General features: G+C 44.5%; 1 protein-coding gene across 1 annotated transcript in view; it reads right to left on the bottom strand.

The window, feature by feature from the left end:
* LOC138853469 (uncharacterized) overlaps positions 1-25,000 on the bottom strand; it is a 96,798-nt gene that overhangs the window by 1,537 nt on the left and 70,261 nt on the right. The window contains exons 2-4 of the mRNA XM_070090214.1: positions 3,225-3,472; positions 557-684; positions 1-153 (exon numbers count right to left, since the gene is read on the bottom strand). The exon at positions 1-153 is cut by the window's left edge and continues 1,537 nt beyond it. Of these exons, the coding sequence (XP_069946315.1) occupies positions 12-153; positions 557-684; positions 3,225-3,472 (518 nt within the window). The 3' untranslated portion in view covers positions 1-11. The remainder of the gene's footprint in view (positions 154-556; positions 685-3,224; positions 3,473-25,000) is intronic.

The raw sequence follows: 25,000 nt of genomic DNA, 5'->3' as shown, positions 1-25,000 counted from the left end.
TTCTCATCAGGTTATAACTCCTCCTTCGGTGGAGTGAGGCGGGCTGGAGTGAGAGTGACCACACTGGACAGTGAGGTCGCCACCACCTCATCCTTGGAGGGTGACTTCGAGGAGCCTGGGTCGGGGTCCACTAGAGAGATCCTTGACTTGATTCTGTTGGGAAAGATGAGGTTAGTTGGAGATATGTATGTATGCATGTATATATATATATATATATATATATATATATATATATATATATATATATATATATATATATATATATATATATATATATATATATATATATATATATATATATATGTGAGTAGTCACGAAAGCGCCTGGAATTTCTCTATTCTTTCAGAGTGGTTGTTTTGCATATTCTGAAATCACCTGTTTACTGTGATCTTATTGCATATATATATATATATATATATATATATATATATATATATATATATATATATATATATATATATATATATATATATATATAATATAGAGACAGAGATTAAATGCCATACAAAGCTATGGAATTCATATCTATTTAGTTAAAGACTGGTGAGATTCTGACCCTTTCATTGTGGCGTTGACAGTGACTCGGTCGTGACATCTGAGGTCAAAGGCCAGGTCACCAGGGAAGATAAGGTCATCCTCGTGTTGTACCACCACGGTGTTCACGTGAGCACCTAGGTCATCGTTCTGTGGGACAATACATGGAACAATAATTTAGTTAGAGGCCTCTTGGCTTTAGGATTATTATTATTGTTATTATTGTTTATTATTATTATTATTATTATTATTATTATTATTATTATTATTATTATTATTATTATTATTATTATTATTATTATTATACAAAAGCTACGTTCGAAGTTAGTGGGAAATAAGAACACTGTACCAAAGCAATGTGTCCGGCCAAGCATTAAGTCGTCCAGTAACCTCCCCAGTAGATGTAAGTCTTCCTCGCTTATATCAGATACTTTCTTAATTATGACTTCAAGATGGGAATATTTAATGATGAGATGTGCTTACAAAATCTACTGTTTTTCTCCTATGTGTGAGAGAGGTCATAAGATGGTGGTCTCGTAGCTTGGTTGGTACCGCACTCATCTTTTACACTGAGGTCCGTGGATCGATCCCTGGTACGAGTGGAAACATCAGGGTGTGTTTCCTTAAGACACCTGCTGTCCCTGTTCACCTAGCAGCGAAGAGGTACCTGGGTGTTAGTCGACTGGTGTGGGTCGCATCCTGGGGAAACAATTATCCTAATTTGCCCGAAATGCTCTGCATAACAAGCAGCTTTCTATACCGTTGTATCATGTAATTATATAAGTTGTATCATGTACTTATAGGAATAAAAGTTATTATTTTTATTATTATTAAGAAGAGATGGTAATGTCCACTGTAACTGAACTCGTCTTGGAAATATGTAGCCTAAACAGCATCGTCACCTGCGGCACCTGCCAAATATACAATACAATGCAATTGTGGAGAAATTTTCTCCAGGAGGGGGGTATTAGCCCCCTTCAGCCCCTTCAGCCCCTTCAGCCCCTTTCAGCCCGGAGGGGTCCAGCCCTCTCAGAAGGGGCAAGCGTCTTGTTTACTGCTACAGTGAGTAATTGATCACAGATGCCGTACGAGTATGCGACGTGGTCAAGCGACCGTTGCTCCTTGCAGTGCAGTGTTGCAAAGTGAAGTTTAATAAGAGACAGAACATCTCTTACTTTAGCAGGACAATTAAAGAAAATCCTGCTCCCACTTTATTACCATAGTAAAGATACTGGACATTGTTGTCTATGCTTAAGACAGCAAGAATCAAACATTCTGCTTTATTTCATCGAGGAAGTGGCAAGGAAGCAAAAGTACTAGGTCAGCCTTTTCTTTGTGCTAGGGGAGTGACGGCATGGGGCGCTGTGGCGTCTTCAGATTACTTTTGACTCTACTGAGAGTGACACTGACGCCAGGATAACCAACAAAGAACGATCTGTGCGTTAGTGTGAACAAAGTATCTCATAAAACACAATAAACACTTAAGAGAAGTGTGATCAGCTTCTTTAGTGATAAGATTGTGAACAATAAAGACAAATCTTGTGGAACATAGTGTACCAGTGTGCGTTTTCCAAGACTATGGAAGACATGGACATCCACGGACACTTCAGCTTCTATCAAGTCACCGATATCTGTCGAAGGTGTGAAGAACACCATAGCTCACGCTACAAGAGCAAGGTAGGTTACGAATTTCTTGTAGTACGGGGGACTGCGCAGTTCTTGAGTCGCAAGGAGTTTGTAATCAACCTATAGTCGGCAGTAAGGTGCGGACTTTTGAGTCCAAACAAGTATGTAATTTGTCAGCCATCAGTGAATGAAATATGCTGACATAACACCCCCTAGGGGTAATTTATAATCTTACAAATTATAACTCTTTACAGCCCGTTGAGAGATGACTTCGACAGCTTCTCAAGACCTCGTCTGCAGGGGCGGCTGTGCAGGCGATGAGTTGTCTTTCTAAGTTACGTACAAACTCTTTAAACTTAACTGGTAATGCCATTTCTCAACAGCAATTTTTTTTCTGCACTATATAGGTAATGTGGTTTACATGTAAGGAAATACTGTCAGGCACAAAAGAAAGCCACTAGCATGCGGTGCATTTCTGGCAGTTTGTGGTGAGATGCATGACGATACTCTGATCTCACTCGTAGTCTCCCAGCTCAGGCTGGGAGACTCCATTGCTTCATCAGAAAACCTATCCAGCATAACGGAATATAATAATAATAATAATAATAATAATAATAATAATAATAATAATAATAATAATAATAATAATAATAATAATAATAATAATAATACCTTTATTTCTACAAGTACATGTACAAGGTATACAGTCCTAGCTGACATCAGTGACATGCTACTGTATAGAAAGCCCCTTGTTATGCTGAGCATTTCTGGAAAATTAGGTCATTTTTTTTCCCCAGGATTCGACCCACACCAGTCAACTAACACCCAGGTACCCATTATTACTGATGGGTGAACAGGGACAACAGGTGTAAGGAAATACACCTAATGTCTCCACCCTCTCCAGGAATCGAATCCGGATAATCAGCGTGTGAAGCGAGAGCTTTTGCCACCACAATGTTATACTGATATATAATAGGACAGCCGCACACTGCGTATATTTCCCCACCATACAACTCACATATACAGTCACTCAGTGCGAGTGTATCCACTCTTATATCACTCACGTATCTGGTTGAGCAGTCCTTGTAGCCGAATTTGAGTGCAAACTCCTTTCCTCCTGTAGCGTCGAGGAAGCAAGGTCCTCGACGGGTGTGGAAACTGCCCCTGGTGTACAACACGCCCTCGAAGTTCTCTTTCAGAGTGATGACGAAAGCCATGTGGTCGTCGCCACAGTCTAACACGGCACGAGTGTACCCTGCGTCACGGATACCTATGCTAACTTTATTGCTCAAGTCCTCCCTCCAGTCGGCGGCTGCGACGTTGAAACAAAATAAGATTATTATTACTATTATTATTATTATTATTATTATTATTATTATTATTATTATTATTATTATTATTATTATTATTATTATTATTATATATCACGGAAAAGCGCTATACCCATAAGGATTTTATATATATATATATATATATATATATATATATATATATATATATATATATATATATATATATATATATATATATATATATATATATATATATATATATATATATATACACGTGTGTGTGTGTGTAAAATTGTTGAGAAATAGTATTAGAAGAAAGTTTTGGTGATTTACTACTGAGTATATGTTAGAGTATAGACAAGAGTGGTATGTCCCACAGTGTAACTCTGATATAGAACAGGTACGACACACACTGCATGTGATCTCACCTCCTCTAAATCTAGGTGAACAACCCCTTCCCCCTGACTAGTCCCGTTATATCAGAAGGCTGACTTATATCTACCAGGAGGCTGACGTGTCTGCCAGGAGGCTGACGTGTCTGCCAGGAGGCTGACGTGTCTGCCAGGAGGCTGACGTGTCTGCCAGGAGGCTGACGTGTCTGCCAGGAGGCTGACGTGTCTGCCAGGAGGCTGACGTGTCTGCCAGGAGGCTGACGTGTCTGCCAGGAGGCTGACGTGTCTGCCAGGAGGCTGACGTGTCTGCCAGGAGGCTGACGTGTCTGCCAGGAGGCTGACGTGTCTGCCAGGAAGAATGAGCGGAGCAAAAGCTCCCGAGGAGTGTCACTGAAGAGAAAACTTTGTGCAGCTTTAAAAATAGGTTAGACAGGTACATAAGTGGGGTTGTTGGGTGTGAGTTAAACCTGTTTAGCATGCGCCAGTAGGCCTGCCGCAGTGCTCCTCCTTTCTTATGTTCTTATGCGACTATTTCTCATGCGAAATCAAAGAAATTACCGCCTATGCTTTATATCGTATTCGTTATTGTTGTGGAATGTTATATAGTTGGTTATTTTTTTATTGATAAGAGGACATCTGACGTCGGTATTTTGTCTATCAGCAGAAACTGGAATATTTCTTCGTCATAAGATGTCACCTCTGCTAACGCAGATGTTAGTTATATGATGACTCAACTAATTATAAAACATCTGCTAACGCGGATGTTAGTCATATGATGACTCAACTAATTATAAAACATCTGCTAACGCAGGTGTTAGTCTTATGATGACTCGAATAACTGTAAAACCTTGGCTAACGCAGGTGTTAGTCATATGATGACTCAACTAATTATAAAACATCTGCTAACGCAGGTGTTAGTCTTATGATGACTCGAATAACTGTAAAACCTTGGCTAACGCAGGTGTTAGTCATATGATGACTCAACTAATTGTAAAACCTCTGCTAACGCGGATGTTAGTTACATGATGACTGGACAAGTGATGTATCAACAGTGAGGCGCTCAGGAAGGCCAGGTAAGAGGCGTGTGAGGAGGTGTTCAGTATCCCGGTTTACTCTTGCGAAACTTATACACAAAAAGAGGATAAAGTTGCATTGGAGCAGTTCTTTTGGTCCCTGTGTGAGGTAGGAACCCCATGTGTTGGTGGAGGTCCCTGTGTGAGGTAGGAACCCCATGTGTTGGTGGAGGTGCCTGTGTGAGGTAGGACCCCCATGTGTTGGTGGAGGTGCCTGTGTGAGGTAGGAACCCCATGTGTGATGTAGGAACCCCATGTGGTGGTGGAGGTGCCTGTGTGAGGTAGGAACCCCATGTGTTGGTGGAGGTGCCTGTGTGAGGTAGGAACCCCATGTGTTGGTGGAGGTGCCTGTGTGAGGTAGGAACCCCATGTGTGAGGTAGGAACCCCATGTGTTGGTGGAGGTGCCTGTGTGAGGTAGGAACCCCATGTGTTGGTGGAGGTGCCTGTGTGAGGTAGGAACCCCATGTGTTGGTGGAGGTGCCTGTGTGAGGTAGGAACCCCATGTGTTGGTGGAGGTGCCTGTGTGAGGTAGGAACCCCATGTGTTGGTGGAGGTGCCTGTGTGAGGTAGGAACCCCATGTGTTGGTGGAGGTGCCTGTGTGAGGTAGGAACCCCATGTGTTGGTGGAGGTGCCTGTGTGAGGTAGGAACCCCATGTGTTGGTGGAGGTGCCTGTGTGAGGTAGGAACCCCATGTGTTGGTGGAGGTGCCTGTGTGAGGTAGGAACCCCATGTGTTGGTGGAGGTCCCTGTGTGAGGTAGGAACCCCATGTGTTGGTGGAGGTGCCTGTGTGAGGTAGGAACCCCATGTGTTGGTGGAGGTGCCTATGTGAGGTAGGAACCCCATGTGTTGGTGGAGGTGCCTGTGTGAGGTAGGAACCCCATGTGTTGGTGGAGGTGCCTATGTGAGGTAGGAACCCCATGTGTTGGTGGAGGTGCCTGTGTGAGGTAGGAACCCCATGTGTTGGTGGAGGTGCCTGTGTGAGGTAGGAACCCCATGTGTTGGTGGAGGTGCCTGTGTGAGGTAGGAACCCCATGTGTTGGTGGAGGTCCCTGTGTGAGGTAGGAACCCCATGTGTTGGTGGAGGTGCCTGTGTGAGGTAGGAACCCCATGTGTTGGTGGAGGTGCCTATGTGAGGTAGGAACCCCATGTGTTGGTGGAGGTGCCTGTGTGAGGTAGGAACCCCATGTGTTGGTGGAGGTCCCTGTGTGAGGTAGGAACCCCATGTGTTGGTGGAGGTGCCTGTGTGAGGTAGGAACCCCATGTGTTGGTGGAGGTCCCTGTGTGAGGTAGGAACCCCATGTGTTGGTGGAGGTGCCTGTGTGAGGTAGGAACCCCATGTGTTGGTGGAGGTGCCTATGTGAGGTAGGAACCCCATGTGTTGGTGGAGGTGCCTGTGTGAGGTAGGAACCCCATGTGTTGGTGGAGGTGCCTGTGTGAGGTAGGAACCCCATGTGTTGGTGGAGGTGCCTGTGTGAGGTAGGAACCCCATGTGTTGGTGGAGGTGCCTGTGTGAGGTAGGAACCCCATGTGTTGGTGGAGGTGCCTGTGTGAGGTAGGAACCCCATGTGTTGGTGGAGGTCCCTGTGTGAGGTAGGAACCCCATGTGTTGGTGGAGGTGCCTGTGTGAGGTAGGAACCCCATGTGTTGGTGGAGGTGCCTGTGTGAGGTAGGAACCCCATGTGTTGGTGGAGGTGCCTGTGTGAGGTAGGAACCCCATGTGTTGGTGGAGGTGCCTGTGTGAGGTAGGAACCCCATGTGTTGGTGGAGGTGCCTGTGTGAGGTAGGAACCCCATGTGTTGGTGGAGGTGCCTGTGTGAGGTAGGAACCCCATGTGTTGGTGGAGGTGCCTGTGTGAGGTAGGAACCCCATGTGTTGGTGGAGGTCCCTGTGTGAGGTAGGAACCCCATGTGTTGGTGGAGGTGCCTGTGTGAGGTAGGAACCCCATGTGTTGGTGGAGGTGCCTGTGTGAGGTAGGAACCCCATGTGTTGGTGGAGGTGCCTGTGTGAGGTAGGAACCCCATGTGTTGGTGGAGGTCCCTGTGTGAGGTAGGAACCCCATGTGTTGGTGGAGGTCCCTGTGTGAGGTAGGAACCCCATGTGTTGGTGGAGGTCCCTGTGTGAGGTAGGAACCCCATGTGTTGGTGGAGGTGCCTGTGTGAGGTAGGAACCCCATGTGTTGGTGGAGGTCCCTGTGTGAGGTAGGAACCCCATGTGTTGGTGGAGGTGCCTGTGTGAGGTAGGAACCCCATGTGTTGGTGGAGGTCCCTGTGTGAGGTAGGAACCCCATGTGTTGGTGGAGGTCCCTGTGTGAGGTAGGAACCCCATGTGTTGGTGGAGGTCCCTGTGTGAGGTAGGAACCCCATGTGTTGGTGGAGGTCCCTGTGTGAGGTAGGAACCCCATGTGTTGGTGGAGGTGCCTGTGTGAGGCAGGATCCCCATGTGTTGGTGGAGGTCCCTGTGTGAAGCAAAAACTCCATGTGTTGGTGGAGGTCCCGGCGTGAGGCAGGATCCCCATGTGTTGGTGGAGGTCCCTGTGTGAGGCAGGATCCCATGTGTTGGTGGAGGTCCCTGTGTGAGGCAAGAACTCCATGTATTGGTGGAGGTCCCTGTGTGAGGCAGGATCTCCATGTGTTGGTGAAGGTCCCTGTGTGAGGCAAGAACCCCGTGTGTTGGTGGAGGTCCCTGTGTGAGGCAAGAACTCCATGTGTTGGTCGAGGTCCCTGTGTGAGACAAAAACTCCATGTGTTGGTGGAGGTCCCTGTGTGAGGCAGGAACCCCATGTGTTGGTGGAGGTCCATGTGTAAGGCAGGATCCCCATGTGTTGGTGGAAGTCCCTGTGTGAGGTAGGAACCCCATGTGTTGGTGGAGGTCCCTGTGTGAGGCAGGATCCCCATGTGTTGGTGGAGGTCCCTGTGTGAGGCAGGATCCCCATGTGTTGGTGGAGGTCCCTGTGTGAGGCAAGAACTCCATGTGTTGGTGGAGGTCCCTGTGTGAGGCAGGATCCCCATGTGTTGGTGAAGGTCCCTGTGTGAGGCAAGAACCCCGTGTGTTGGTGGAGGTCCCTGTGTGAGGCAAGAACTCCATGTGTTGGTCGAGGTCCCTGTGTGAGGCAAAAACTCCATGTGTTGGTGGAGGTCCCTGTGTGAGGCAGGAACCTCATGTGTTGGTGGAGGTCCCTGTGTGAGGCAGGAACCCCATGTGTTGGTGGAGGTACCTGTGTAAGGCAGGATCCCCATGTGTTGGTGGAGGTCCCTGTGTAAGGCAGGATCCCCATGTGTTGGTGGAGGTCCCTGTGTGAGGCAAGAACTCCATGTGTTGGTGGAGGTCCCTGTGTGAGGCAAGAACTCCATGTGTTGGTGGAGGTCCCTGTGTGAGGCAGGATCCCCATGTGTTGGTGAAAGTCCCTGTGTGAGGCAAGAACCCCGTGTGTTGGTGGAGGTCCCAGTGTGAGGCAGGATCCCCATGTGTTGGTGAAGGTCCCTGTGTGAGGCAAGAACCCCGTGTGTTGGTGGAGGTCCCTGTGTGAGGCAAGAACTTCATGGGTTGGTCGAGGTCCCTGTGTGAGGCAGGAATCTCATGAGTTGGTGGAGGTCCCTGTGTGAGGCAAGAACCCCATGTGTTGGTAGAGGTCCCTGTGTAAGGCAGGATCCCCATGTGTTGGTGCAGGTCCCTGTGTGAGGCAAGAACTCCATGTGTTGATGGAGGTCTCTGTGAGGCAGGAAACCCATGTGTTGGTGGAGGTCCCTGTGTGAGGCAAGAACTCCATGTGTTGATGGAGGTCTCTGTGAGGCAGGAAACCCATGTGTTGGTGGAGGTCCCTGTGTGAGGCAAAAACTCCAAGCGTTGGTGGAGGTCCCTGTGTGAGGCAGGATCCCCATGTATTGGTGGAGGTCCCTGTGTGAGGCAAGAGCTCCATGCGTTGGTGGAGGTCCCTGTGTGAGGCAGGATCCCCATGTATTGGTGATGGTCCCTGTGTGAGGCAAGAACTCCATGCGTTGGTGGAGGTCTCTGTGTGAGGCAGGATCCCCATGTGTTGGTGGAGGTCCCTGTGTGAGGCAAGAACTCCATGCGTTGGTGGAGGTCCCTGTGTGAGGCAGGATCCCCATGTATTGGTGGAGGTCATTGTGTGAGGCAAGAGCTCCCTGTGTTGGTGGAGGTCCCTGTGTGAGGCAGGATCCCCATGTGTTGGTGGAGGTCCCTGTGTGAGGCACGAACGCCTGTACTGGTCGATATTTCAGTCGATTCTACTTTCTGAACATAAACTGGATGTATGAACACACTTACTATGCACCACAACACTAACTATGAGCACACAATTATGCACCAGTGACTCACTCCGGATGAGCACCAGTACGGGGGGTCGCTAGTGGCCTCAACGTCTGACACACACCAGACCAAACCAGACTGCTGACCCTCACCAGTTTTTATTATTGATGCACTCCCAAACATCCTATTTTTTTCATATTCTGCTAGTTAGTAACGGAGGGAACAAATCTGGTTCGCTAGTTAGTAACGGAGGGAACAAATCTGGTTCTGCAAGTTAGTAACGGAGGGAACAAATCTGGTTCTGCTAGTTAGTAACGGAGGGAACAAATCTGGTTCTGCTAGTTAGTAACGGAGGGAACAAATCTGGTTCTGCTAGTTAGTAACAGAGGGAACAAATCTGGTTCTGCTAGTTAGTAACGGAGGGAACAAATCTGGTTCTGCTAGTTAGTAACGGAGGGAACAAATCTGGTTCTGCTAGTTAGTAACGGAGGGAACAAATCTGGTTCTGCTAGTTAGTAACGGAGGGAACAAATCTGGTTCTGTTAGTTAGTATCGGAGGGAACAAATCTGGTTCTGCTAGTTAGTAACGGAGGGAACAAATCTGGTTCTGCTAGTTAGTAACGGAGGGAACAAATCAAGTTCTGCTAGTTAGTATCGGAGGGAACAAATCTGGTTCTGCTAGTTAGTAACGGAGGGAACAAATCTGGTTCTGCTAGTTAGTAACGGAGGGAACAAATCTGGCTCTGCTAGTTAGTAACGGAGGGAACAAACCTGGTTGTGCTAGTTAGTAACGGAGGAAACAAATCTGGTTCTGCTAGTTAGTAACGGAGGGAACAAATCTGGTTCTGCTAGTTAGTAACGGAGGGAACAAATATGGTAATGCTAGTTAGTAACGGAGGGAACAAATCTGGTTTTGCTAGTTAGTAACGGAGGGAACAAATCTGGCTCTGCTATTTAGTAACGGAGGGAACAAATCTGGTTCTGCTAGTTAGTAACGGGGGGAACAAATCTAGTTCTGCTAGTTAGTAACGGAGGGAACAAATCTGGTTCTGCTAGCTAGTAACGGAGGGAACAAATCTGGTTCTGCTAGTTAGTAACGGAGGGAACAAATCTGGTTCTGCTAGTTAGTAACGGAGGGAACAAATCTGGCTCTGCTAGTTAGTAATGGAGGGAACAAACCTGGTTGTGCTAGTTAGTAACGGAGGAAACAAATCTGGTTCTGCTAGTTAGTAACGGAGGGAACAAATCTGGTTCTGCTAGTTAGTAACGGAGGGAACAAATATGGTAATGCTAGTTAGTAACGGAGGGAACAAATCTGGTTTTGCTAGTTAGTAACGGAGGGAACAAATCTGGCTCTGCTATTTAGTAACGGAGGGAACAAATCTGGTTCTGCTAGTTAGTAACGGGGGGAACAAATCTAGTTCTGCTAGTTAGTAACGGAGGGAACAAATCTGGTTCTGCTAGCTAGTAACGGAGGGAACAAATCTGGTTCTGCTAGTTAGTAACGGAGGGAACAAATCTGGTTCTGCTAGTTAGTAACGGAGGGAACAAATCTGGTTCTGCTAGTTAGTAACGGAGGGAACAAATCTGTTTCTGCTAGTTAGTAACGGAGGGAACAAATCTGGTTCTGCTAGTTAGTAACGGAGGGAACAAATCTGGCTCTGCTAGTTAGTAACGGAGGGAACAAATCTGGTTGTGCTAGTAAGTAACGGAGGAAACAAATCTGGTTCTGCTAGTTAGTAACGGAGGGAACAAATCTGGTTCTGCTAGTTAGTAACGGAGGGAACAAATCTGGTTCTGCTTGTTAGTAACGGAGGGAACAAATCTGGTTTTGCTAGTTAGTAACGGAGGGAACAAATCTGGCTCTGCTATTTAGTAACGGAGGGAACAAATCTGGTTCTGCTAGTTAGTAATGGAGGGAACAAATCTGGTTCTGCTAGTTAGTAACGGAGGGAACAAATCTGGTTCTGCTAGCTAGTAACGGAGGGAACAAATCTGGCTCTGCTAGTTAGTAATGGAGGGAACAAACCTGGTTGTGCTAGTTAGTAACGGAGGAAACAAATCTGGTTCTGCTAGTTATTAACGGAGGGAACAAATCTGGTTCTGCTAGTTAGTAACGGAGGGAACAAATATGGTAATGCTAGTTAGTAACGGAGGGAACAAATCTGGTTTTGCTAGTTAGTAACGGAGGGAACAAATCTGGCTCTGCTATTTAGTAACGGAGGGAACAAATCTGGTTCTGCTAGTTAGTAACGGGGGGAACAAATCTAGTTCTGCTAGTTAGTAACGGAGGGAACAAATCTGGTTCTGCTAGCTAGTAACGGAGGGAACAAATCTGGTTCTGCTAGTTAGTAACGGAGGGAACAAATCTGGTTCTGCTAGTTAGTAACGGAGGGAACAAATCTGGTTCTGCTAGTTAGTAACGGAGGGAACAAATCTGTTTCTGCTAGTTAGTAACGGAGGGAACAAATCTGGTTCTGCTAGTTAGTAACGGAGGGAACAAATCTGGCTCTGCTAGTTAGTAACGGAGGGAACAAATCTGGTTGTGCTAGTAAGTAACGGAGGAAACAAATCTGGTTCTGCTAGTTAGCAACGGAGGGAACAAATCTGGTTCTGCTAGTTAGTAACGGAGGGAACAAATCTGGTTCTGCTTGTTAGTAACGGAGGGAACAAATCTGGTTTTGCTAGTTAGTAACGGAGGGAACAAATCTGGCTCTGCTATTTAGTAACGGAGGGAACAAATCTGGTTCTGCTAGTTAGTAACGGAGGGAACAAATCTGGTTCTGCTAGTTAGTAACGGAGGGAACAAATCTGGTTCTGCTAGCTAGTAATGGAGGGAACAAATCTGGTTCTGCTAGCTAGTAACGGAGGGAACAAATCTGGTTCTGCTAGTTAGTAACGGAGGGAACAAATCTGGTTTTGCTAGTTAGTAACGATAATCAGACACAGACACAGACAGAGAAGCAGCCCAGCCACCGTGGAGAGAAGACGTCATCGTTCCTGCTCTGAACACTGTTGCTCGAGATTTTTCTTGGCTTATCCTGAGTAGTTCTTCACCATCCCATCAAGAGGGTATGGCGGTGACTTGCTTGCTTGTTCACCTCTCTCATCCCCATCCCCCCATCCTTCCCCATCCTCCCCTCACACAAACATCAACACTGGACCACACACTAACACACTACATATATTGCTATCCTTCTGACTTTCCTATCTTCTTCTTTATCGGCAACTTCGCTTTGGCGAGTTAACACAAGGCATTTTGACCATCCGGTAGCCCGTGTGGTTTCTTAAAATCCGGCCGATCTTTGCCTTGGGCCCTTTACCCCTCACCACTCGAGGGTAGGCTATCTTAGGGGCTGACCTTCATAAGTCAGCTGAAATAGGATGCTAGAATAACACTAAGGAAAGATCACTTTTTGTTAAGAAACTCCTCTGCCAGATGTACCTTCCTAGACATCATGGCGAGGATACGAGTAAGATTACGTGTTGATGGAAACCAAAAGTCGATGAAAGAAATTCTAACATGTATTTGCTCGAACTCAACTGTTGCTCCAGTGGATGTTTTTCAAACCCACGCTGGAGCAGTACTTCTCCTCTCTTCGGAAGAAGAGTTACTTCAACTGCTGAAGCATGATGTTCTTGAAAAACTGAAGACTTCTGGTGTTACCCCAGTTGCACCTGAGAGCTATCAAGCTCAGTGGACTGTGTTTGTTGCCAGAATTAACAGTTTCATGAGACATAGCACAGTGAATGAAACTGTTGAGGACTTTAATACAGAGAATTCTGAATTTAGGGCTGTCGAAGCACATAAATTCTCTAAACCTAATAACAACAAGGTAACCTTAAAGTTAATACTTGAGACACCTGAGGAGGCCAAACTTGTGTGTCAAAATGGCTTCAAATGTTTTGGCACCAGATGTACACCTGACCAAATCTCTCTTGAACGATTTGTCAGTGTGACACAATGTTTTAAATCTTATGCCTTTGGTCATAACACCAACAAATTCAGTACTCAAGGGCAGATTTGTAGCATTTGCTCTGGCCAACATTCTTATCGAGATTGTAATAATAAAAATACACCCAAATGTGTCCTCTGCAACGGAAAACATCATGCTGTTTCTGCTATTTGTCCTGAAAGGAAAAATGAAATGCAGAAAATTATTGAAGCCAAGAAACTGTCCACTTCTAAGAAGACCACTCCCCAGGCACCGCCAACCATGTCCCAAACTTTCTTCTCAGCTCTGCCTGGATCAAGTGGGACTCCTCAGGTCTCTACCAATGGTTCCAATGTTTGGAATTCTGCCTCTCTTGGAGCGCCCCAATCTAACCCTCACCTACAACATACACAAACGCAACAACAAGGTTCAGTCTCATCTATGTCTCAGGTATCCACAGCCGGGGATATGACGAGAGCGCAACTAATGTATATGATGGCCAAAGACATAGCAGGTGGTGACATTCAACTCTGCTCTCAGGTTTTAAATGATCTGTTAATGGCTAATGGGATCACTCCCATCACTATCCCAGAAAATGTGAAGGTTATTATGACCCAGCCTTCTCATAACAAGAAGTATGTACCCTACTCTACATCTAAAAATAACCCTAAGTCATCCCTGGCCCAGGAATCGCCCATCTCGCATACCCAGGTTGTCAACTCCCCTCAACCCGATAAGTCAACACCTGAACATAACAATGCCCCAGAAAGTGGTGCCTACTCTCCCGCTATTGAAGCTGATCCTATTGAACAGGAACTTTCCCAGGGTAACTCACCTTGCCTACCTAATATTCCCTTGGAGCCTACACAGTCTCCCATTAACTCTCACGAGCCTCTGCTTACTGTAACTGGGAATATCATACCTCAGTTTTCTAATGATGACTCTAACGACTCTAATGAGTCTGTTAATATTACCACCTCTAGTGAAGATGATGGCATTTTTAATACACAAGCAACTACGCAGAAGTTCTCTCCTCCCCTTGACGAGTCCAGCAGGGATAGTGTTGATACAACACGTGACATTACTTGCAGGCGTTCAGACCGCAGTACACGAGCGAAGTGCAAGAAATAATAGGGATATCAATTTTCCAACTTAATGTTCAACATTTCTTTAATAACCGTTACCTCCTTGAGGTTAAACTACATAATTACAATCCCGATGTTATACTTTTGAACGAGACAGCTGCAAGAGTTGATCAATATATTAAATTACGTGGTTACTCTACTGTGGAGAAATCGAGAGGACCGTTTAGTGGTGTAGCCATCTTAGTTAAATTAGGCTATACATTTAAAAATATTCATGTTGATGAAGATAACATTCTTGCAATAGAAATGACAACATCTCATGGACAACTAGTGATAGTAACTGGATATTTTCCCCCGAGACAACAATATATACAGTCAATTCCTCTACATAGGATATTAAGCAGAAATATTCCAACAATTCTAGCGGGAGATTTTAATGCTCATCACCCTGCCCTCTTCAACTGTCTAGCTGGTATTCCACTGGGTGACTTAAAAGGAAAACAACTATTTAATATCATGACAGCCAGAAACTTGTCATTTCAAGGCCCATTCTTTAAATCGTACATTGGACCTCATCCAGGAACACCAGATATAGTACTGACAAACAGAGACTGTGACATCTTTCACTGTCGTATATCTCCTGGTGGAAACGTAGGATCTGACCATATCCCTGTTATAATACAACTACAAACTTCTCCATTTAGAATACCGGTACCTCCTAAACCCAATCTTAACACCCTAGGATTTGACCCCTTCAGGGCATTTCTGGGTGACGATGAAGTTGTGTCATTGGAAAATCTACCTTCCACTGCAATTGATGATGCAATCAGGTCCCTGCATAATCGAATAATTGAAGCTACTAATGCAACTTGTCAATTAGCTTCCACAAAGATATACCAACAATATAAACCTACTAGGGAAATTAGAAACAATTTAAGAAATTATCAAACAGAATGTCGAAGGCATCTTCAAACGAGACAACCACCAGTAGCTACACTGCACCGATTAAGGCAAGAATTAATTAACATGATTAGTCATCACAAACGGGACTTATGGAAATTGCTAGTTCTTCAAGCTAATCAGTATAAACGTGAACCCGCAAAATTTTGAAGTAAGATCCGACAACTTTTAGGGGCAAAGCACAAAGCTCCTAACTACCTAGTTCATACCTTCACTGATGAGGATGATGAAGATGTTGAAATTAAACTTGACGATCCACAGGACCAGGCTAATTTGATGGGTGATGTATGGGAGAAAATTCTCTCCCACAATACCAGTCGTCAATTTAACAATAATCATTATCAGTTGGTAAATGAATGGAGAGATGAGAACTTGGATGATCTACAACCACTACCTTCCATCGATACTTCAACTCTTGAAGATACCCACCCGCTTACTAGACCTATTACATTACTAGAGATGAGTCAGGTTATTGGAAGAATGCGAAATAGAGCCCCTGGCCTCTCTGGAATAACAATGAAACAAATAAAGTTCCTACCTAGAAATTGCAAACAGTCCTTGGTAAATATCTTTAATGCCATCTTGGCCTCAGGACATTTTCCAGTGGTTTTTAAGACTGCTACGATGATCTTTCTTGCTAAGCCCAATAAAGACATCCACCAACCTGGGAACTATAGACCTATATCTTTACTTGAAGTCACTGGAAAAGTTCTTGAGAAAGTCATTTCCAACAGATTGAACTACTATATGGAGTTTAATCACTTTTTTACTGAAAAACAATTTGGCTTTAGAACACATAGAGGTACCCATCATGCAATAAATGTTATTTTCGATACTGTAGCACGTCTAAAACAACAGGGCAATCTTGCCTTAATTGCCACCAGAGATGTTCATAAAGCTTTTGATAGCTTATGGCATGATGGCCTTATATACAAACTCATTGACCTACCAGACCATAACTGGACTTTTCTCAGATTAATATATAATTTCTTAACTCAAAGAAAAATCATTCCCACCTTTCATGGCAGGTCGACAGAGCCTTTTATACCGACAGCTGGTGTCCCACAAGGTTCTTGTCTTAGTCCAATTCTGTTCAACATATATGTGAATGACCTTCCTCAACCAGAGTTTAATGATACAATTGTGACACAGTTTGCAGATGATGTTATTCATGTCGTCTCATCAACTCCGGTAACAGGAAAATACAAGTACGAGAGAGTCATAGAAAAAATGAATATTGAACTTCGTCGAACATCTAATTGGGAAAAGAAATGGAGAATTACGACTAATCCTGACAAGGTCCTTGTTAGCACGATAGGATGTTTTGCATCAACAATTGAAGATAAAGGGGGTATCTCCATCAGAGGTACACCTGTAGCCATTACATACCCTAACAAGATTTTGGGATATGAAATAGACAGGCTGCTCCACTCAACATCTCATGTAACTAAAAAGATCAACATAGCCAAAGCCGGTCTTAGCAGTCTCTTTCGATTCAATCAAGCCCCTCAACATGTCAAAAAACATCTGTATAAAATGATAATAAGACCTATACTTGATTACCCATGTGTCCCAATGTCATTAACAACAAAGACCAATATGCTACGGTTACAAAGGGTCCAGAATAGAGCTCTTCGCTTCATTACCGATACCAGGAGGAGAGACAGAGTTAAAATGGCAGATTTACACATACAACAAGATATTACTGCCATAAATGTACGCCTTGACACCCTAAAAAAGAAACAACTCTATACAATGCAAGAACTATACATGCCAGATAGAGAATATCCTATACAAGTGGTAAATACCACGGATTATATCATCAATACTCCTCCTCACAGGACTCAAAGAATGACTCTCCCACAGAGGGTCCGTCGTTTTATACATAAAGATGATTACCATCGACCCATGATATTGAGCAACCTCCCTGATGAAGATGATTGGGTACCACCAGAACCCTTCTATGTATACTGAGAACATCATCGCCCCCAATTAGGGAGACATCTTATATAACAATCTAAAATAAAAATTATGCTATTTACCATGGCTGGACACCACCTGTAAGAAGCCACTGTCACGTAATTCCATAAACTGGCCAGAAAATTATTGCCTTCATTGTCGCATAAATAACCGTTGTGCAATCGCAAAAAAAAGCAATTGCAACTTGTATAATTACTACCAATTCAGAGTCATGTACTTATATATCTGTTATATCTATGTGACTGATGGGTTAGTCTTATACCTCTTAAAGAATATCTTATCATTTCACATACACTTTTTAAATTACACCAAAGTGGTTGGGCCACTTACCTTTTATATCCTACCTCTCTCCCCCCTCCCACCCTTTTCCAATATTTCTATCCTTACCCATCCTTCTTCCTTACCCATCTTACCAAAGCTCTGGTCATAAGAAGAAGTTAGTAACGGAGGGAACAAATCTGGCTCTGCTAGTTAGTAACGGAGGGAACAAATCTGGTTCTGCTAGTTAGTAACGGAGGGAACAAATCTGGTTCTGCTAGTTAGTAACGGAGGGAACAAATCTGGCTCTGCTAGTTAGTAACGGAGGGAACAAATCTGGTTCTGCTAGTTAGTAACGGAGGGAACAAATCTGGTTCTGCTAGTTAGTAACGGAGGGAACAAATCTGGTTCTGCTAGTTAGTAATGGAGGGAACAAATCTGGTTCTGCTAGTTAGTAAAGAAGGGAACAAATCTGGTTCTGCTAGTTAGTAACGGAGGGAACAAATCTGGTTCTGCTAGTTAGTAACGGAGGGAACAAATCTGGTTCTGCTAGTTAGTAAAGGAGGGAACAAATCTGGTTCTGCTAGTTAGTAACGGAGGGAACAAATCTGGTTCTGCTAGTTAGTAACGGAGGGAATAAATCTGGTTCTGCTAGTTAGTAACGGAGGGAACAAATCTGGTTCTGCTAGTTAGTAACGGAGGGAACAAATCTGGTTCTGCTAGTTAGTAACGAAGGGAATAATCTGGTTCTGCTAGTTAGTAACGGAGGGAACAAATCTGGTTCTGCTAGTTAGTAACGGAGAGAACAAATCTGGTTCTGCTAGTTAGTAACGGAGGGAACAAATCTGGTTCTGCTAGTTAGTAACGGAGGGAACAAATCTGGTTCTGCTAGTTAGTAACGGAGGGAACAAATCTGGTTCTGCTAGTTAGTAACGGAGGGAACAAATCTGGTTCTGCTAGTTAGTAATGGAGGGAACAAATCTGGTTCTGCTAGTTAGTAACGGAGTTAACAAATCTGGTTCTGCTAGTTAGTAACGGAGGGAACAAATCTGGTTCTGCTAGTTAGTAACGGAGGGAACAAATCTGGTTCTGCTAGTTAGTAACGGAGGGAACAAATCTGGTTCTGCTAGTTAGTAACGGAGGGAACAAATCTGGTTCTGCTAGTTAGTAACAGAGGGAACAAATCTGGTTCTCCTATTTAGTAACGGAGGGAACAAATCTGGTTCTGCTAGTTAGTAACGGAGGGAATAAATCTGGTTCTGCTAGTTAGTAACGGAGGGAACAAATCTGGTTCTGTAAATCTGTCTGTGTACATATGTATCTGTTGCTGTTTTGTGTTTATTCAATTTTTTAGTACTAATGGTGTGTGTGTGTGTGTGTGTGTGTGTGTGCGTGTACTCACCTAATTGTACTCACCTAATTGTGGTTGCAGGGGTCGAGACTCAGCTCCTGGCCCCACCTCTTCACTGATCGCTACTAGGTCCTCTCCCTCTCTGCTTCCTGAGCTTTGTCGTACCTCTTCTTAAAACTATGTATGGTTCCTGCCTAAACTACTCCACTTGCTAGGCTATTCCGCTTCATGACGACTCTATGACTGAAGAAATGCTTCCTAACGTCCCTGTGACTCGTCTGAGTCTTCAGCTTCCAGTTGTGACCCCTTGTTTCTGTGTCCCCTCTCTGGAACATCCTGTCTCTGTCCACCTTGTCTATTCCCCGCAGTATCTTGTATGTCGTTATCATGTCTTCCCTGACCCTTCTGTCCTCCAGTGTCGTCAGTCCGATTTCCCTTAACCTTTCCTCGTACGACATTCCCCTGAGCTCTGGGACTAGCCTTGTTGCAAACCTTTGTACTTTCTCTAACTTCTTGACGTGCTTGACCAGGTGTGGGTTCCAGACTGATGCTGCATACTCCAGTATGGGCCTAACATACACAGTGTACAGTGTCTTGAACGATTCCTTATTAAGGTATCGGAACGCTATTCTCAGGTTTGCCAGGCGCCCGTATGCTGCAGCAGTTATTTGGTTGATGTGTGCCTCCGGTGACGTGCTCGGTGTTATCGTCACCCCAAGGTCTTTCTCCTTGAGTGAGGTCTGTAGTCTTTGTCCACCTAGCCTATACTCTGTCTGCGGTCTTCTTTGCCACTCCCCAATCTTCATGACTTTGCATTTGGCAGGGTTGAATTCGAGAAGCCAGTTTCTGGACCACATGTCCAGCCTCTCCAGGTCTCTTTGCAGTCCTGCCTCATCCTCATCCGATTTAATTCTTCTCATCAGCTTCACATCATCTGCGAATAGGGACACTTCAGAGTCTATTCCTTCCATCATGTCGTTCGCATATATCAAAAATAGCACTGGTCCTAGAACTGACCCTTGTGGGACCCCGCTCGTCACAGGCGCCCACTGTGATACCTCTTCACGTACCATGACTCGTTGTTGCCTCCCTGTCAGGTATTCCCTGATCCATTGCAGTGCCCTCCCTGTTATATGCGCCTGATCCTCCAGCTTCTGCACTTGTGAGGAACTGTGTCAAAGGCCTTCCTGCAGTCTAGGAAAATGCAATCAACCCACCCCTCTCTCTCGTGTCTTACTTCTGTTACCTTGTCATAAAACTCCAGAAGGTTTGTGACACAGGATTTGCCTTCCATGAACCCATGCTGGTTTTCATTTATAATTTTGTTCCGTTCCAGGTGTTCCACCACTCTCCTCCTGATAATTTTCTCCATGACTTTGCATACTATACATGTCAGAGACACAGGTCTGTAGTTTAGTGCCTCGTTTCTGTTTCCTTTCTTAAATATGGGGACTACATTTGTTGTCTTCCATTTCTCGGGTAGTTGCCCAGTTTCAAGGGATGTGTTGAAGATTGTGGTTAGGGGTACGCACAGCATCTCTGCTCCTTCTCTAAGGACCCACGGGGAGATGTTGTCCGGTCCCATCGCCTTTGAGGTATCAAGGTCACTTAGCAGCTTCTGCACCTCCTCCTCGGTTGTTCGTATGTCATCCAACACTTGTTGGTATATTCCCTCTTGATGTTCCCTTCTGTGCTGTCTTCCCAGAGCCCTTCCTGTCTCTACTGTAAAAACTTCCTTAAATCTCCTGTTTAGCTCCTCACATACCTCCTGATCATTTCTTGTGAGTTCTTCACCTTCTGTCCTCAGTCTGATCACCTGGTCTTTGACTGTTGTCTTCCTCCTGTTGTGGCTATACAACAGGTTCGGGTCAGTCTTGACTTTCGATGCTATGTTATTTTCATACTGTCGCTGGGCCTCCATCCTTACCTGTGCATACTCGTCCCTGGCTCTGCGACTAATCTAACTATTTTCATGTGTTTTCTACCTTCTGTACGTTTTCCATTCTCTATTGCACTTTGTTTTTGCCTCCTTACACCGTCAGGTAAACCAGGGGCTCGTTCTGGTCTTCCCGTTGTTACTGTTGCCCTTGGGAATAAACCTTTCCACTGCCTCCTTGCATTTTGTTGTTACGTATTCCATCATTTCATTTACTGGCTCTCCTGCCAGTTCTCTGTCCCACGGAACCTCCCGCAGGAAGTTTTTCAAACCTATGTAGTCCCCTCTTTTATAGTCTGGCTTTTCCCATTCAACTCCTGTTACTCTTTCCACGTGTGTGTGTGTGTGTGTGTGTGTGTGTGTGTGTGTGTGTGTGTGTGTGTGTGTGTGTGTGTGTGTGTGTGTGTGTGTGTGTGTGTGTGTGTGTGTGTGTGTGTGTGTGTGTGTGTGTGTGTGTGTGTGTGTGTGTGTGTGTGTATATGTGTGTTAATATGTTTACATATATATATATATATATATATATATATATATATATATATATATATATATATATATATATATATATATATATATATATATATATATATATATATATATATATATATATATGCAATAAGATCACAGTAAACAGGTGATTTTAAAATATGCAAAACAACCACTGTGAAAGAGTAGTGAAATTCCAAGCGCTTTCGTGACTACTCACATTGAGAATGTGAGTAGTCACGCAAGCGCTTGGAATTTCACTACTCTTTCACAGTGGTTGTTTTGTATATATATATATATATACATATATATATATATATATATATATATATATATATATATATATATATATATATATATATATATATATATGTATATACGTATATGTAAATAAAGAGTTATTTTCGGGCACACTCAGGCTTTCTAAACTCTTATGATATGATGGCAGGAATTCCCGCAGAGTTGCACAGAATACCAACAGGCTAAAAATGATAATAATATTAATAATTATAATTACAATAATAATAATAATAATAATAATAATAATAATAATAATAATAATAATAATAATAATAATAATAATAATAATAATGGTATACTCGTTTTGTTATACCAGTATATTTGTTTTGTTATACCAGTATATTTGTTTTGTTATACCAGTATATTTGTTTTGTTATACCAGTATATTTGTTTTGTTATACCAGTATATTTGTTTTGTTATACCAGTATATTTGTTTTGTTATACCAGTATACTTGTTTTGTTATACCAGTATATTTGTTTTGTTATACCAGTATACTTGTTTTGTTATACCAGTATATTTGTTTTGTTATACCAGTATATTTGTTTTGTTATACCAGTATACTTGTTTTGTTATACCAGTATATTTGTTTTGTTATACCAGTATATTTGTTTTGTTATACCAGTATACTTGTTTTGTTATACCAGTATATTTGTTTTGTTATACCAGTATATTTGTTTTGTTATACCAGTATTCTTGTTTTGTTATACCAGTATACTTGTTTTGTTATACCAGTATATTTGTTTTGTTATACCAGTATATTTGTTTTGTTATACCAGTATATTTGTTTTGTTATACCAGTATATTTGTTTTGTTATACCAGTATATTTGTTTTGTTATACCAGTATATTTGTTTTGTTATACCAGTATACTTGTTTTGTTATACCAGTATATTTGTTTTGTTACACCAGTATACTTGTTTTGTTATACCAGTATATACCAGCACATTTGTCAGAGAATTTAAGAACATAAGAACATTATAATCTTAAGATAATGTAGCTGCAGCATGCCTACTGGTCCATGCTAGGTAAGTCTAACTCGCACCTAACCACACCCAGATAAAGCTAATCAAAGTTCTTACTCCTTGACATACAGCAAACAGTTCTATTAGCTTCACTGCGAGCACTAACCACTGTTATCTTGGCTTTAGTTTTCTACTGATCAAAACTCCTAAGTTTTTTTTTCTCGCAGTCAGTCTATTTCCTAGGAAAGAATGTCACAATTGTCCACACTAAACTACATCTGTTACTTCTCCGACCACAACAAGAAGCTATTCTGTAGGTTTCTAGCGTGCTCATCAGAAATTCCCTGACGACCTATTTTAGTGCCATTAGCATTCTTATTTATGTCACTATTTATACCCTCATCTATGTCGTTTATGTAGAATTAAAAGACGGGCCCCAACACCGACCCCTGTGGCACGCCATGTGTGATGGATCCCCAAGTCTGATTTCTCCCCATTTCCGTACACTCTTTGTTGTCTTTCGGTAAACCATTACTCAACCCAGGAGACTAGCTCTCCTATTCCGCGTGTCACTACTCACTTCCTCTGTCACCCATTTGGAAGTCCAAGTGCACAATATGGTATTCACGGCTCAGAAACACACGTCAGCTGGCAACATGTAATCAAGATCCCAGGACCGGAACGTTATCTGATAAATATGTCCCAGAGTTTGCCCGCCTGTCTTTCTAAACCAATTTGTCGTTATATATTAAAAGGTTTATATCATCGTATTCTTTATCTTGGTTTACAGCCTCAAAGGCCCTGGTGGAAAAGGTTAGCAGATACTTAAGGCAAGAACGCCCTTTGTGCAACTGTGCTGTGATTCACTGATAAACTTACACCTCTCAAGGTGGCTTCGAACTGTATATTCAGTTACTCATTCCATTGAATTTTCGTCAATTAAGATTAAGTTCTCTTTTAAATCGAAAATTAAGGTTTCAACTCGATAGAAGAGTGCGTTATTGAGTGACACACCCAGGTGATGCAGTGTGACACACCCAGGTGACGGAGGGTGACACACCCAGGTGATGCAGTGTGACACATCCAGGTGACGGAGGGTGACACACCCAGGTGATACAGTGTGACACACCCAGGTGATGCTGGGTGACACACCCAGGTGATGCTGGGTGACACGCCCAGGTGATGCTGGGTGACACACTCAGGTGATGCAGTGTGACACACCCAGGTGATGCTGAGTGACACACCCAGGTGATGCAGTGTGACACATCCAGGTGATGCTGGGTGACACACCCAGGTGATGCTGGGTGACACACCCAGGTGATGCTGGGTGACACACCCAGGTGATGCTGGGTGACACACCCAGGTGATCCTGGGTGACACACCCAGGTGATGCTGGGTGACACACCCAGGTGATGCTGGGTGACACACCCAGGTGATGCTGGGTGACACACCCAGGTGATGCAGTGTGACACACCCAGGTGATGCTGGGTGACACACCCAGGTGATGCAGTGTGACACACCCAGGTGATGCAGTGTGACACACCCAGGTGATGCTGGGTGACACACCCAGGTGATGCAGTGTGACACACCAGGTGATGCTGGGTGACACACCCAGGTGATGCTGGGTGACACACTCAGGTGATGCAGTGTGACACACCCAGGTGATGCTGGGTGACACACCCAGGTGATGCTGGGTGACACACCCAGGTGATGCTGGGTGACACACCCAGATGATGCTGGGTGACACACCCAGATGATGCTGGGTGACACACCCAGGTGATGCAGTGTGACACACCCAGGTGATGCTGGGTGACACACCCAGGTGATGCTGGGTGACACACCCAGGTGATGCTGGGTGACACACCCAGGTGATGCTGGGTGACACACCCAGGTGATGCTGGGTGACACACCCAGGTGATGCAGTGTGACACACCCAGGTGACGGAGGGTGACACACCCAGGTGATGCAGTGTGACACACCCAGGTGATGCAGTGTGACACACCCAGGTGATGGAGGGTGACACACCCAGGTGATGGAGGGTGACACACCCAGGTGATGGAGGGTGACACACCCAGGTGATGGAGGGTGACACACCCAGGTGATGGAGGGTGACACACCCAGGTGATGCAGTGTGACACACCCAGGTGATGCAGTGTGACACACCCAGGTGATGCAGTGTGACACACCCAGGTGATGGAGGGTGACACACCCAGGTGATGGAGGGTGACACACCCAGGTGATGGAGGGTGACACACCCAGGTGATGGAGGGTGACACACCCAGGTGATGGAGGGTGACACACCCAGGTGATGGAGGGTGACACACCCAGGTGATGCAGTGTGACACACCCAGGTGATGCAGTGTGACACACCCAGGTGATGGAGGGTGACACACCCAGGTGATGGAGGGTGACACACCCAGGTGATGGAGGGTGACACACCCAGGTGATGGAGGGTGACACACCCAGGTGATGGAGGGTGACACACCCAGGTGATGGAGGGTGACACACCCAGGTGATGCAGTGTGACACACCCAGGTGATGCAGTGTGACACACCCAGGTGAT

Source organism: Cherax quadricarinatus, chromosome 31 (genome assembly GCF_038502225.1).
Source record: "Cherax quadricarinatus isolate ZL_2023a chromosome 31, ASM3850222v1, whole genome shotgun sequence".
NCBI lineage: Eukaryota > Metazoa > Arthropoda > Malacostraca > Decapoda > Parastacidae > Cherax > Cherax quadricarinatus.
This window is presented reverse-complemented; position numbering and strand designations above follow the sequence as displayed.